The sequence below is a fragment of the Polypterus senegalus genome, chromosome 5, assembly GCF_016835505.1.
Source record: "Polypterus senegalus isolate Bchr_013 chromosome 5, ASM1683550v1, whole genome shotgun sequence".
Classification (NCBI taxonomy): domain Eukaryota; kingdom Metazoa; phylum Chordata; class Cladistia; order Polypteriformes; family Polypteridae; genus Polypterus; species Polypterus senegalus.
In genome coordinates, this window is record NC_053158.1 from 152,470,410 (window position 1) to 152,485,176 (window position 14,767).

At 36.7% G+C, this 14,767-nt stretch overlaps 1 protein-coding gene across 4 annotated transcripts in view; it reads right to left on the reverse strand.

The window, feature by feature from the left end:
• LOC120529589 (collagen alpha-1(XVIII) chain-like) overlaps window positions 1-14,767 on the reverse strand; it is a 258,159-nt gene that overhangs the window by 153,423 nt on the left and 89,969 nt on the right. For 2 of the 4 annotated variants that reach the window (XM_039753508.1, XM_039753506.1), the window contains exons 1-2: window positions 9,522-10,043; window positions 5,810-6,357 (exon numbers count right to left, since the gene is read on the reverse strand). In XM_039753508.1, coding sequence (XP_039609442.1) covers window positions 5,810-6,357; window positions 9,522-9,867 — 894 coding nt within the window. In that variant the 5' untranslated portion in view covers window positions 9,868-10,043. Of the gene's footprint in view, window positions 1-5,809; window positions 6,358-9,521; window positions 10,044-14,767 lie in introns of those variants that run through there. The other 2 variants (XM_039753507.1, XM_039753509.1) reach the window with 2 other exon arrangements.

The following is a 14,767-nucleotide window of genomic DNA, read 5'->3' on the forward strand; positions in this document are numbered from 1 at the left end:
AGATTTTCGATGATATTCAAGTCAGGGGACTGTGACGGTCATTCCAGAACGTTGTACTTTTCCCTCTGCATGAATGCCTTTGTAGATTTCGAACTGTTTTGGGTCATTGTCTTGTTGGAATATCCAACCCCTGCGTAACTTCAACTTTGTGACTGATGCTTGAACATTAACCTGAAGAATTTGTTCATATTGGGTTGAATTCATTTGACCTTCGACTTTAACAAGGGCCCCAGTCCCTGAACTAGCCACACAGCCCCACAGCATGATGGAATCTCCACCAAATTTGACAGCAGGTAGCAGGGGTTTTTCTTGCAATGCAGTGTTCTTCTTCTGCCATACAAAGTTCTTTTTGCTATGACCAAATAGCTCAATTTTTGTCTCATCAGACCAAAGCACTTTGTTCCAAAATGAATCTGGCTTGACTAAATGAGCAGTTGCATACAACAAGCGACTCTGTTTCTTCTCTGTTGCTTCTCTCTCATCACCCTGCCATACAGATGATCTTTGTGCAAATTGAGCTGAATTGTAGAACAATGTACAGATACACCATCTGCAGCAAGATGTTCTTGCAGGTCTTTGGAGGTGATCTGTGGGTTGTCTGTAACCATTCTCACAATCCTGCACATATGCCGCTCCTGTATTTTTCTTGGCCTGCCAGGCCTGGGCTTAAGAGCAACTGTGCCTGTGGCCTTCCATTTCCTGATTACATTCCTTACAGTTGAAACTGACAGGTAAACCTCTGAGGTAGCTTTTTGTAGCCTTTCCCCTAAACCATGATACTGAACAATCTTTGTTTTCAGATCTTTTGAGAGTTGCTTTGAGGATCCCATGCTGTGACTCTTCAGAGGAGAGTCAAAGTGAAGCACAACTTGCAATTGACCATCTTAAATACCTTTTCTCATGATTGGACACACCTCTCTATGAAGTTCAAGGTTTAACAAGCTGATTCCAACTAATCTGGAGTTGCAAGTAATCAGTATTGAGCAGTTACATGCATTCAAATCAGCAAAATTACAAGGGGACCCACATTTTTGCACAGCCAGTTTTTCACATTTGATTTAATTTCATACAACTAAATACTGCTTCACTAAAAATGGTTGTTCAGAAAACACCCCAGTACTCTGATGTTCATAGGAAATGAAAGACATACCACTGTTATCTTTTTTGTTGAAAGTAGAGTAAATTATTACGCGGGCTGAGAGGGTTTCCCAAACTTTTTCATATGACTGTATATATGTGCTGCTGCCTAAATTTTACGCACGTCACCTCTTGCATGCACAGTATTTATTTCATCTGCTGGTTGCACTTCAGATACTCATTACATTTGATATTTGGAAGATTTTCAGATTATAAAAACAAATCAAACAGCATCAGCATCACAAAAACATCTGAAGATGTCACTTCAAGATTAAACTTGTTCATATTTTTGAATAGCTAGCTTGTCATTGATAAAACGTACAGGCTTCCACTTTTTAAACACAGCCAAATGCTCAATGTGCAGTAGGCTCCTTAGGAGACATGCCGTTTCACTTAAATACACTGTGTACAATGATGCGGCTAATTAAAAAAATTACAGTCAGCCATAATTAATTTCAGATTCAACTTTAAAAAGAAAAAACAGAGACCAAGATTAGTTTAGTTCTGTCAGTTATTCCTTTACCGCCTATACCTGACTGCCACTCTAAACTGGCATCCCATACACACTGTCTATCGTTTATCAGATGCATTGTTTTTGTTTCAAGTGCTATTGTTCATCTAGCCACCAAACTAAACTAAATATAACCACACTTCTTTTTACCTATTTTAAAATTTTGCTGTGTATCTTTATTAACTTTCAAATATGTATTCAGTTTTTTAACAGATAAATAATTAGAATTAGGAAGACAAACCATCACAACTCAAAGTTTGGGTAAACTCAGTAATTTCATTTTTTAAAAGACTCACAGCAACTCAATTTATATAAAAGAGTAATGGATAAAGAAATGAGGTCTTCTACCCTAAGACCAAATAGAAGCAAAGCTGGGAAACAAAAAATTAAAAGGACATGTTTTAGCAATCACAAGGATTTTCTATATGTGTTTCTTATGTGTATTACAAATATAAAGAGGAAGCGTGACAGTAAAGCAGGTATGCAGACTATGGTGCTTGCATTTAAAATGTGGCTCTTGAACTAACCAAATATCTGTTATTTATTTCTAATAAGGGATAAGAGATCTTATATTAGATAAGGTATTGTTAGTGATAAAACAGTACTTTTTTATTTGCTGTCAGCTACAGCTGGCATTTGCTATCGGCTACAATATAATGAAAAGATAATCCACAAAATCCCACCGACTTTTTTGATGTAATATTAGGCCTGTGCTTTTGCATGTTGTAATACGAATGCTTAATTAATATCCTATAAAATAATGAAATCAATATGCACACAGATATTAATGTTGTAAACAATTTCACCTCCATTTTTGTAACTCTTGCTTCCACTTTACAGATATACAGTACAGGCCAAAAGTTTGGACACACCTCCTCATTCAATGTGTTTTCTTTATTTTCATGACCATTTACATTGGTAGATTTTCACTGAAGGCATCAAAACTATGAATGAACACATGTGGAGTTATGTACTTAACAAAAAAAGGTGAAATAACTGAAAACATGTTTTATATTCTAGTTTCTTCAAAATAGCCACCCTTTGCTCTGATTACTGCTTTGCACACTCTTGGCATTCTCTCGATGAGTTTCAACAGTTAGTCACCTGAAATGGTTTTATAAGAAAAGAAGCAAACTGATCTGAAATGTTATAGTTTAAAAAAAAAATCATGTGCCTGGTACATAGTAGATATCTAGATATTTATTTCTATGGTAAAAATCTCAGGACGAAGTTTTTTTAATTTCAATTTATTAAAAGTTTGTTTCTAGGTTTGGAAAAATATCACAAACATTTAAAAGAGCTATTATTAATTTTAATAAATGTTATTAAAAATAACAAATGTTCATTCAGCATTAAACAAAAAACAAACCTCATTCATAATAGTTTATTAAAATTGTCTTTATTTATTTGTTGTTGAAAATTTAACATCAGTGTTTTCTAATAAGAGCACTTCTATCAGTACTGGATATCTGCCCATAAAGTTCATTAAGTACTCAGTATCAGTATCAGCTGACAAAAAATGGCATTAGACATAAATGTAAAGATTATTATTATTATTATCCCTACAGACTTGTAAATGTTGTTGTTAATGTAATGTCTTTTTTTTATGCGGCATACCAATGTATTCTTTTAAATTTAGATAAAAGTCCCAGCCACAGCACCATCCATTTATAACATCATTTTTAGGTGTATAATAAGTCAACACAAACTATTACACTGACATTAAAGCTGCAATGAGAATACTGAAATATTCTATTAATCTTTATTTCTGTTATTTGCTTAAAAGATATTTGCACTTCAGTAGTGAAAGATATTGTTTATTAAATATCAGAACAGATTTTTTAAAATAGTTTCCTGAAACAATTGGGCTTATCCTATATTTTGCACACTTAAAAAAAAGAAATTATACATATCGTAAATGCCATGCAAGATTGTCTGGCATCCTGTCCAGAAGGAAAGGTGCCTCCTTGCCTGGAAGGGAAGTCAGAGTTGAAGGACAGTTGATGGACTGGCGTCCTGACCAGATTGCGAATGGAGGCCAGAAAAATGGAAGGTCTGAGGGAGTTAGCCTTTTCATAGTATATACTCTACCAATATGCTAGAGGGCAGCGTTCTTGTGATGCCACTCTCATTTTCCAGATCCTGCAACATGTTGGGGATTGTAGTACCATGGAACAGCCCTGCTGTATGCCAAGGGTAACACCAGGGAAGCTGCAGGGATGAGCTCTCTCCATTCCATAAAACTTTTTTCTGACCCAAAAGTGAATTCTTTGGACTTGGACTGAACACCGGAAGTACTTCCAGAATCAAGTTTAAAAGCAGCCCTCTTCCTCCCTTTGGGTAGTTGGATTTAGGAGGTAGCGGACAACACTTGCGTGGAGGAAGAAAAGTAGGAAGGAAGAGGAAAGATTCACTGTCCCTGTGCATACTGTGCTGTTCAAAGGTATTTGAAAGAAATAAAATAATTGTATTTTGATCTGTGATTGTATTTGTGTCAGTAGTGTACGGGGTTTAGGGCTCACTAATGCCCCCTGCCATCCACAATACATACATATATTTTCTCAGCACCTTATCCAGTTCAAGGTTGTGAGGTGCTACTGGCTATCCAGCCACCATTGGGCACAGACCACAGACCAACTTTAGACAGGACTCCAGTCAGAAATAATGCTCAAATCAAATGCAAGTTTGATTCAATATTACAAGTTAAGGCACTCACCTCAGCATATTCTGAAGTGCTTTAGCAATACTAAAGCTTTAAAAGTTTCTGAATACCACTATTGATGCCATCAAAGCACTAAAAACCAAAGCCATTTTATAAATACTGAACTAAAATAAAACATAATTTAATGACTGAAAAAATAGCAAGAAGTAATAAATCTGAAACCAGCTGTTCTTAAGAGCCATTCTTAATGTTACAATCACAACAGTACTTGTTTAGTTATGATACAAATGTTTGGCTGCACATTCTGAAGCTACACAGAAAACATAGTTAAAAAGCTAATGGAAGGTTCTGTCTTATTCTACAAGCTAGAATGTAAATAGAACTTTCGGGTCATCTTGATACAAATCTGATATGTTCTAAAATAGATTCTGTTTGTTTGTGAATGGCAAGATTTAAGTGTATACAGTTTTCTGTGACATAATAAAACCTTACATCTTGCCTGAAGAAGGGGCCTGAGTTGCCTCAAAAGCTTGCATATTGTAATCTTTTTAGTTAGCCAATAAAATTTGTCATTTTGCTTGACTATAGAAACCTGAGAATGCACCATCAAATGTGTTTTGTGTTTGTGTGTGTCAATGTGTGCTTGACTATTCTTTTAAATTTTATCAAACATTTGAAAACAAACATACTTGGACTGGAATTTCTTGTGTTAAGTATTATACTCACCACTTGAACTGATACCATCTCAGAAGCTGTGCAATTTTTGAAAAACAAAAATCAAGAAACACTGCTAAACTTATTAAACCAAAAATAATGACATATCATCTACCTAGCTGATACTCAAATAAAATACTAACTTGACTAACCTTGATCAAGAGACTTAAATAGCAAATGCACTTGAGCAGAAAATGGCCGCACAATCAAAAGTGAAAAGTGCTTCGCTTGCTTTTGTAATCATATTATTGAAATAATTATTGCTTGCTGCTGATCTTTTTTAATCTAAATCAATATTATTTTCATTATTATTTTATTAATCAATCGGCTCAGTACTTGATGAATTAATTTCCCATCTGCTTTGGGTGTAATCTAACATCATGACATAACAATACACATTTATGGTGAGACTTGTGGGTGGTCCTGTTTTGCGTTAATTTTCTGTAGTCACCAAGAATTATTAGATAAGCACAGGGTCTGAAAATAGCTGGCTGGATGAACACATACAGCTAATGAAAGCTTTTCATTATAGCTGTTCATCACGGTCCACAAAATTCAGAAGATTGATGTAGCTACTTTGAATGAAACTAATGGACTAAATGGATGCTGAAGTTGACAGGCTGTTGATACACAAATTCTTTGAAAATACCTTGTAAATAACATTTGTTAAAAACATCACTGCATTGTATTAATCAAAATCAATGTAAAAATGTATACATATCACTATATTCTTTTTTATTTTGTGCACAGTTAAGTTTAAAGCACAAAGTGGCTGCGGTACTTACAATAAACTTTGGTCGACCAGTCCCTCCGGCATTTCCAACGAAAATTCCTGAGCTTGATTCAAATTGCAGTTGTTGGGAAGTGCGCTCAAACAAAATACGATGATACTCTTCACAGTCCATGAACAGTGTAATTTTATTATCTTGTACGGCCAGTGTAAAGCGATTCCATTTGTTTGTCATTTCTTGAACTTTGAAGGAAGCTACCTGCTGTGACTTTGATGTCGAGGATTCCGTGTAGTACATTATAATCCTTTGTGTATCATCTTCCACAGGTGTTAATTCAATGCCCAAATAGATGATTTTCTGGAAGGCATCAGTAATGGCAAAGAGCACTCCACCTCGGTTAGTGGTTGGCTTTATGGTTACAATGACAGCAAAATCTCTGTAGAAAGGTTGAGGTATGAATGTTTTGGTTAATCTGCCTATATTGGCATCTTGTCCAAAACTGTACGCAGGAAATCCTTCATATCCAGTGATAAAAGAAACTGAAGGAGGAAGTGGAACACCTATCAATTCAGTAAGATCAAGATGTCCCCTGGAACCCCTCTCTGTAAAGACACAAGAAGAAAAGCAAAGTGTGACTTAAGGTTACATTGTTTTTCTTTTAAGTACTGCTATAGTTTAAGAGTAGCTAGAAATTTTTGATATTAATTTGATCAGTTAAAGCAGTTTGTCTCTAATGTGTGTTATGGTTATTTGTGACTTAACACAGCAAAACAACAGATACAAAGCAACAACTTAACTGCGCCAGCTGGACTGTCTGAGGAGGCTCATGAAAACGCAAGCAAATACAGATACATCAGAAACTCCACATAAAAGGAGTACCATAGGTCTGCAGTTTTAAAATTGCCATACTCTTTCAGAATACAGATAAAAGCACATCTTTTTTAGGGCTAGGCTGCTGCTGAAAAAAAATTAACAATGTATTATCCTCTCCTTTTTCATAATTAAAAATTACAGAATACAAAAGATAGTTCATCTTAACCCACGCCACAAATGTATACCATAATTTGTAAGCAGGAGTTCATATCAGGAAATTTCAATAAAGTTAATTGATAGATTGTTTAAGGGAGGAGAAATTTGGTGGGTGGAGTAGAGAGATAAAGAAAAAAAAAAAACATAGAAGTGGTTTTTGTGTAGCTCAGTGCGGTATGTCCACAGTTGTGTTCTTAAAGAAATAAATATAACTGGCAAATAGTCCACAAAACTGGGGTGACCATCTATTTGTGCCTTTCCACACATCGAAGACTCAGTCGGCTACGCTACCGAGGTCGCCCGCAAGACAAGAAGAACCGACGCCGAATTCTGGTAAGGAGAGTAGCGGATGCTTAGCACCTGCTCTTACAATTATTTAATTTCCCCTTTGGTTTAATTTACCTAAAATCTAAATATTTGTTGGGATGCTGCCTGACTAGCTAACACTCCTTTTTATTTTGTGCACCGGGCTGCATGTCTGCAGCATTGTGAGACTCAATGGCTGAGACACCAGGCTTTAAATCACGAAGTTGCTACAGTAGTTCAACCCCAACTCTACTCACTGAATGACACTGTGGAAGCCGTCCAACCATGCAATGCTCCTATTCTTAAAAATATGAAAGCAATTGTACCATAGGTCTATATTTGATGAAGTGCTATAAGATATAGTTCATTTTAGAAAGGCACTACATGAAGTAAAGTATGACTCTATGGCTTTACTTTAGATAAAAAGACAGACAATGAAAACTTCCATTTCAAGCAAGCACTGCATCTGGGTTGCTCATGATACTTTGTTAGCCCTCCCATCTTAGCAAATGGAAGCATTTTTACCAAAAGCAGAAGTGGTGTGCATGGGCCAATAGTCTTCAGGCTAATTTTACTGGCTTTGTATGTGGAGCCAAAAAATAAAGAAACTACTTAAATAATTTTCTTTTGGTGTATTTCACTGTATCTTCAGAATGTCTTTTCTAAAATTCAAAAACTAATCCCTGGTCAAAGGTTTTCCATGAGTGACTGGCTACTGTTACACCATACCATCTTGTTATCTTGTAAAACTGTGTGACTGGAAAAATAAACTGTATGGATTTTTTGATTGTATTTCATCTTTTGATTAACAATGGTGAGAAAGTGATAAAACAGTCTTGAAAAATCACATCCAAGTGAATACTAATAAAATTGTATCTGGACAAAACCAGCAAGTATAAGCTTTCCAAAATGTAACATTGATGTCATTCTTACATTCTCAGCTGCGTCCAATGCAGCTCAAGTTTGCAGAAGCATTGGATAAACAGCAGCTACTCTAATGCAGACACAGTACAAATAGGAAAGCTACACAAAAGGAATGAACTATGATACATGTGTAAACTTTGTACTGTGCATATGGCAATACGCTTAACTTAATAATTTCCTGTATGCATATTGTATGTTATGTGTGATACTGTTTGCACAAGCATTGTATATACAGTATACCTGTAGTTTTGTAGTGTGTATATATGTGTGTTGTGTGTTAAAGTCAAAGTACAATGAATTGTCTTTCTGTGGTCTGTTGTAGTCTCGTCAGTGGGAGACATTCAAGTAAGAATTACTTGTATGCATGGCACTACATTTGAACTTGAACTACATGCATAAACTTTCAACATAAGCATTTCATATGGTGCACAGGTTCTTAAAACACAACAGTAACTAATGATTTTAGTCTGGGGAGACCCCACCCATTTTCTTTTGCTTATTTTATAATGCAAGCTAGTGTTTACTTAAAACCGCGCAGGCTCACATTAATTAATTAATAATCAAGTCAAATTGCCAGACGTTCATTAATCAGTGCTCTTTGTCACAAATGACACAATCTCAAAAGCTCCCTTTCAGGCATTCCTGGCCAAACACTTTGCATCACCATTAAACAAAGATCAGCACAGAACTGAGAAAAAATATTCAGGCCGAGCTCCCATTTACTAAAGTAAACTCAATCCTCTACTAATGCTACTTTCTAATCCTATTACCAGAAAATCATATGATACTGCTTATCTATTAAATGCACTTGTTTAACTCTCTGAATGCCATTCCATTTTTTAACACGTATACATTAACTACAGACTATTTCCCACTTATTTAATTCTCTACAACTTAACTTAAAGTAAAACACCATTCGGAATCGTATCAAATTATTTGTCATATTATAATAACAATTTCAGTTCCATAGCAGTTACTTTGAAACAGTGCAATTTGCATATTTGCAAAGTTCTACAAAAATCCTACTAAAGAAAGTTGAAGAGTTCAAAGAGTTTACAAATTACTTGATAATATTTTGTTAAACACATTTAAACTATTAAATCATATATGTATTTGTCTATTTTTACAACTCTTTGTATGTATTATGTTCATATTACATTGATTTGTCAATTTAACTTGAAGAAGGACAGTAAATGGCACAATATAGTTAATTCCAGTATACACTCCAGCATATGTCTACACTTAATCATTCTAGGCCAGTTTACATCTTCAGTTAACTAAGGGATGTGAGCTACCCATTGACATAAAATTTATTTTATAAAGTTAATTTATAGAGTTATTAAACTATTAATAACAAAACAAACATTCGTGTATATTATTTTCCTCCTACCATGAGAAAACACAAACAAATCATGCTTCAATTAATGACAAAAAAAAAAGATAAAAAGTCAATTGTGAAAAAAGTCCAAATCTGCTGATGCTTTTCATGCACATTTCCCTTCCTTACCTGTCTTCCATTTTCTCAGATGTTTTTTAGAACTCTTGGGATTCTTAGTTATTGCCATAGTGTCTTCTGACCTGACAGTCCCTCTAACGGGAAGAGGAAAGTCTGACGAGCCAATGGATTCCTCTGAGGGACTAAGAAATTTGTCTGTGATCCATGTCGCACTGCTCTGTGTTCCCTCCAAGATTTCTTCTACCTGAATCAGGGTTGTGCTAGTGCCTGACTCAGTGGTTTCTGCAGGGGCTGCTGTTGTTCCACTGCCCCAAAGACTGGCCCACCAAGACCACTGTCCACAAACTGGATTAAGAAGAATCAGCAGGCTATATACACTGTGAATTTGATGTCCCATCCCAACAAATTAAAAATCTCTGCTGCAGTCACAGAGCCTAGGTTGCTTTTCACCGTCTAAAATCGCTTCAGCTTTTCTGTACAGATTTCAAGTTGTTACTAAGAGGTTAAACATCCCTGTCAGCATTTCAGCATCATGCAGACTTAGGTATTTAAAAAGCTGCTAAAACGCTGACTTACATGACAAGGGTTGCCTGTTAAGTGACTTGGTAAAAGTTTCTCTGACAACCTCCTCTCTCCCTCCCCCTTTTATAATGGAAATAGAGTTGTGCTCTGACTCAAATGAATAGGGGGCAGCTGTATTCTGACTAGCCATGGGTCTTACTTAGCTCAGTGTACGCCACCAGCCTGCAAAGAAACTGATTACAACAGAGATCTCACAATTTAGATACCACTCCTTCTCTCTCTCTTTTTTCCAAAACTAAAGGTTCTGCCGTGCATACAAATTGGCTGCTTCTCACAGAAAAAATTAAGGTGACAAGGCCTGCCTTTATGCCCCCCGGTCCAAAAAAGTTTTACTCTTGCTGCAAGAAGACAAATGGTGAAAAACTGCTTCTGATCACTTTTTGTCATCCTAAGTGGAACTAGCAAAAAACACAGAACTGCTGTACATTATTTAAGAAAATGAGCAACAAGAGAAATGCAGTACAGTTATTTGTTGGAAATTATTTAATCTTTTTAAAAAAAATAAGTACCGTTATGCAAAGTAGGAATAACTGATACCTCTCTTTACTAAATTCAATTTCAGTCAGTCACTATAAATTAAGGCTGCAATGCAGGTACAAAAAAGTCTTTTATACACGTGTCACAAGATATAAGGAGCTTTTTCTAAATGTAGAGGAGGTGAAGCCAATACTGGGCTTGCTGGCAATTCAAGCAGTACTGAATAAGAGTCAGCTTATAATATGCCCTGACATGATTTTACTGGCATGAATAACTGCCATACCTATGCCAGTGCAGAAGGGCATTCACTAATGGGAACCTCAGTGGTAGATCCTTGTATTCTAATAATGAATAAAAGGAAACTCTTGGACACTAGAGTTTCACAGTCTAAGAGGTTATAACAGGAAGGTCCAGTGGATTATACTTGGCCTCCTGCTGTTTGTTATGGTGATAAGCCTGCCAGGGAACTGTCTGACACTTGAAGTGTCAGCTGGAGATCAGCACTGCAAGGACACATTAGACCCCTAGGTGAAATTCCAGATAGTTCCCAAGTGTTCTAAATGGCATTCCTACCCTAACAGTAGTTGCCAGGATGTTCCCAGATGTAGTTCCTGGCCGGGGTTTAAAAGCCCATTCTATCCAAAGGATAACTGAACTTGATGAGGGGTGCGAATCAAAAAAGGCTTTGGCTAGCAGGTGGAAGAGAGGCCAGAGAGGAAAATAACGTATGGAGAATGGTGGTAGAGAAGGAATACTGGTGTGCATAAACTAAGTAGGCAAATCCCACAAGGGTACAAATTTTGTATTAGCTAGGCCCAAGAAGGGAAGCAGGATTTTGTTTCCATTTATTTATCTTGGAACTGTATTCCTTCTCTTGTGTTTATCCACTTTCCTGTGTTATTTTATTAATATAAACATCCTTTTTGGAGTGCTATAGTTTACGTAACATCCATCCTGGGTTCAGCTACAGCTCAAGGGTACTCTCTATAATCCAGAATAAATTAAAGTAAACTCCAGTTGTCACTGACGCAGACAAAGTGATGTTTATCATGATCTGCTACTGACATGACTACATGTAAGAAAGTGATCCTGAAAATTGGAAGTGCTACACTTTGTAGCTTGAAACCATATAATTATAAACTGATATCCCACTAGGCACTTCTACAGATGGAACTGCAAATTAATACAAAAGCAAGTGTTCCTGAAATAAGATCTACTGTGACACTGTGGTTTCTACTTTTCAGGTTAACCTTTTCCTATTCAATCCCTTTCCTTTAAATGATGTGATTGTTTAATTAGTTGACATGTTTCTACACTCTTCCTACAATGTAAGGAAAATGCCTCTACATGATAACCAACTGTATCATTGAAAAGTGTTTATTGTTAGGGTGGCACAGTGGTTTAGTGTTTAGTACTGCCACTCTCTGGATATAGCAACTTTATCGGTTCAGCTTCATGGGTTCAGACTGGATGGGAAACGTCTGTAAACTACCATATTCAGGTCTCTCAACAGATGTTCTATAGGATTCAAGTCCAGGCTTTGTTTGGGTCACTCAAGGACAGTCAGAGATTTGTCCCAAAGGAACTCCAGCATTGTACTGGATGTATGCTTTGGGTTATTCTCGTACTGATCAGTGAATTGGCACCCCAGTCTTTAATTACCTGTACTCTGCAGCAGATTATCTTCTAAGACCTCTCTGTATTTGGCTGCATTCATCCTTTCCTCAATTCTGAACTGTTTCTGCTGCTGATAAAGATGGTATTTTCAGGTGATGAGTAGTGCCTGGAATTCACTAGACAAAGTGCTTGGAGTTCTCACTAAAGATTATTTCATCAGACCACAGCAACTTATTCCTCTTGCTCTCAGAATCCCGTTTAGAAAACTTTTACTCAAGAGCAGCTTCTGTTTAGCCACTCTACCATAAATGACAGATTCTCCCATCACAGCAGAAGACTTTTAAAGTTATGTTAGATGGACCACTGGGTTTTTGGTCGCCTCCCTGACCAAGGCCTATTTGGTTTGGCCAACTCCAGAAACAGCCATGTTGGTTCCATTTGCCTTCCATTTCACAATTATTGAGGCAAAGGTCTAAAGTGAGTTTTTGGACTTAATGGTTTATTTTCTGTTCCTGCATTGCAGTGTGAATTGTTGTAACCTATATACACATGTTTGTGTCTTTCTAAACGATGTCTAGTCAATTTCTAGACTGATCTCAAGGAGAATTAAAGAAAACAGGATACACCTGACCACACTTTGGAGTGCCACAGGAAATGGTGTGAATACTTATATAAATTAGAGATTTCAGTTTTTTTATTATTAATACCTTACCACACAAAATTTCTAAATGTGGCCAACGCTCAGGGGCTGAAGAAGGCCACTGTAGCTGATTGGCTTAGGGAGCTAGATTGACCCAGTGCTCGCTCCCGCATAAGCCCGGGGAAGGCAGTGGGGGATGAAGGACTGAGGCGGGGTTCAGATTGGGAGCTGTACTGGGAGCCATGGACAGCAGAAACCCAGGCCTGTAACGGAAGGTTGGCTGTGCTTGTCGGCAGGATGACTTCTGCAGGATCCCATGAGGGGAGAGCAGAAGGCATGTCGATTTTAAAGGGATGCATTGTGGATTAAGGTTTAGAAAAGAGCTTCCTGCATAATTTTAACCTCATTTTATGAAACATTTATTGAACTTTTATCATCCACTGAATACTTCATTTATATTGGATTATTTGTTGAACTTTGGAAGCAATGCACTTTGAATACTGTTTGGATGTATTTTTGATTATTTTTATAATAAAAGGACTTGAACATTTATGTACTTACCCCTTGTCTGCAACGCATGTGTCATCGTCTTGGTTACAGTATCAATGACTGTGGGCTCAAGAGGCTCCTAAAGAAGAGAGGGATTATGGAGCCAATTCGCACCATCACACTGCTTAATCCTCAGCAGGGTCGTAAGGGGCTGGGGTCTATACCAGAAAGCATTGGGTGTATGTCAGGAACAATCCCTGGACAAAGCCCCGGTCCATTGCAGGCTGAACTCACATACAGGCCAATTTGGCATTGCCAATCCACCTAACCTACATGATTTTGAACTTTGGGAGGAAACTGGTGCAGATATAGAAACCATGCAAACAATATGCACGGAGGACCCGGGATATGAAACTTAGTCTCCTTACAGCGACAAAGCAGCACTACTACAACGTCACCGTGCTGCACATGATTTTTATTTATTTTGTAAATTTTCTGAAAACATGTTTTCACATAGTCATTATGGGTTATTAAGTGCAGTTTGGTCGGAAAAAATGGCAAATTTATCCATTTAAAATTAAATTCACCACACAATAAAGTTTATAGAATCCATTGTACTCATTCAGAAATGGCACAATAAAATGTAGACAATTAAAAGAACGTTTAATTACCCCTTGTAGTCAAACATGTACATTTTTAACTTTGACGGAAGTTAAGATATACTGTATGCTGCCAATACGCATTGTATTGTGAAATGTTTGTTGACCCATTCTTGGAATTCAGCTCTGTATGTAGATTGACCTTTATGGCATTTGCTTTAGAGCAGTGTTTCCCAAACTCGGTCCTGGTGGACCCCCTGTGGCTACAGGTTTTTGTTCCAACCAGATTCCTAATCAGTGACAACACCTGATAACACTGAGCTCATTTAATTAGCTGCAATTCTTTTTTCTTTTATTGTACATTCAGAAAAAGCACAACAGCATGATTTTTACATTAATAAGGATGTTTATATATATTTCTTCTATTGCTATAGATTTAAACACTTAACTCTCTTCTGTTGATTTCATTATATTTTGCCCTTTCTCTGTGCGGTTTTTCCCCTTTGTTGTATCTTAATAATGACAATTAAAAACGACACAGAATAATCAAAGGCTGCAACTACTTTAGCATCAGACCCACTAATTAGTAAATAATGGATTAATTAAACAATTAGAACATCTTGAAAAGAAGAATGAAGATCAAGATTAAAATACTGTTACAAAGAAAAAAATACATTATTCCTATATAACTGCTTGGTACATTGTAATATTTTTTTTGGCAAACTTAGTTTTCTAATTTCTATATTGTTCCCAAAACACGGAACTTGGGAAATATCAGGCACTTAATTAGCCCAGGAGTTCAATTAAAAACAGAAGCTGCTTGGAACAAAAACCCGCAGCCACAGGGGATCCCCAGGACCGAGTTTGGGAAACACCGCTTTAGAGAAATAAGC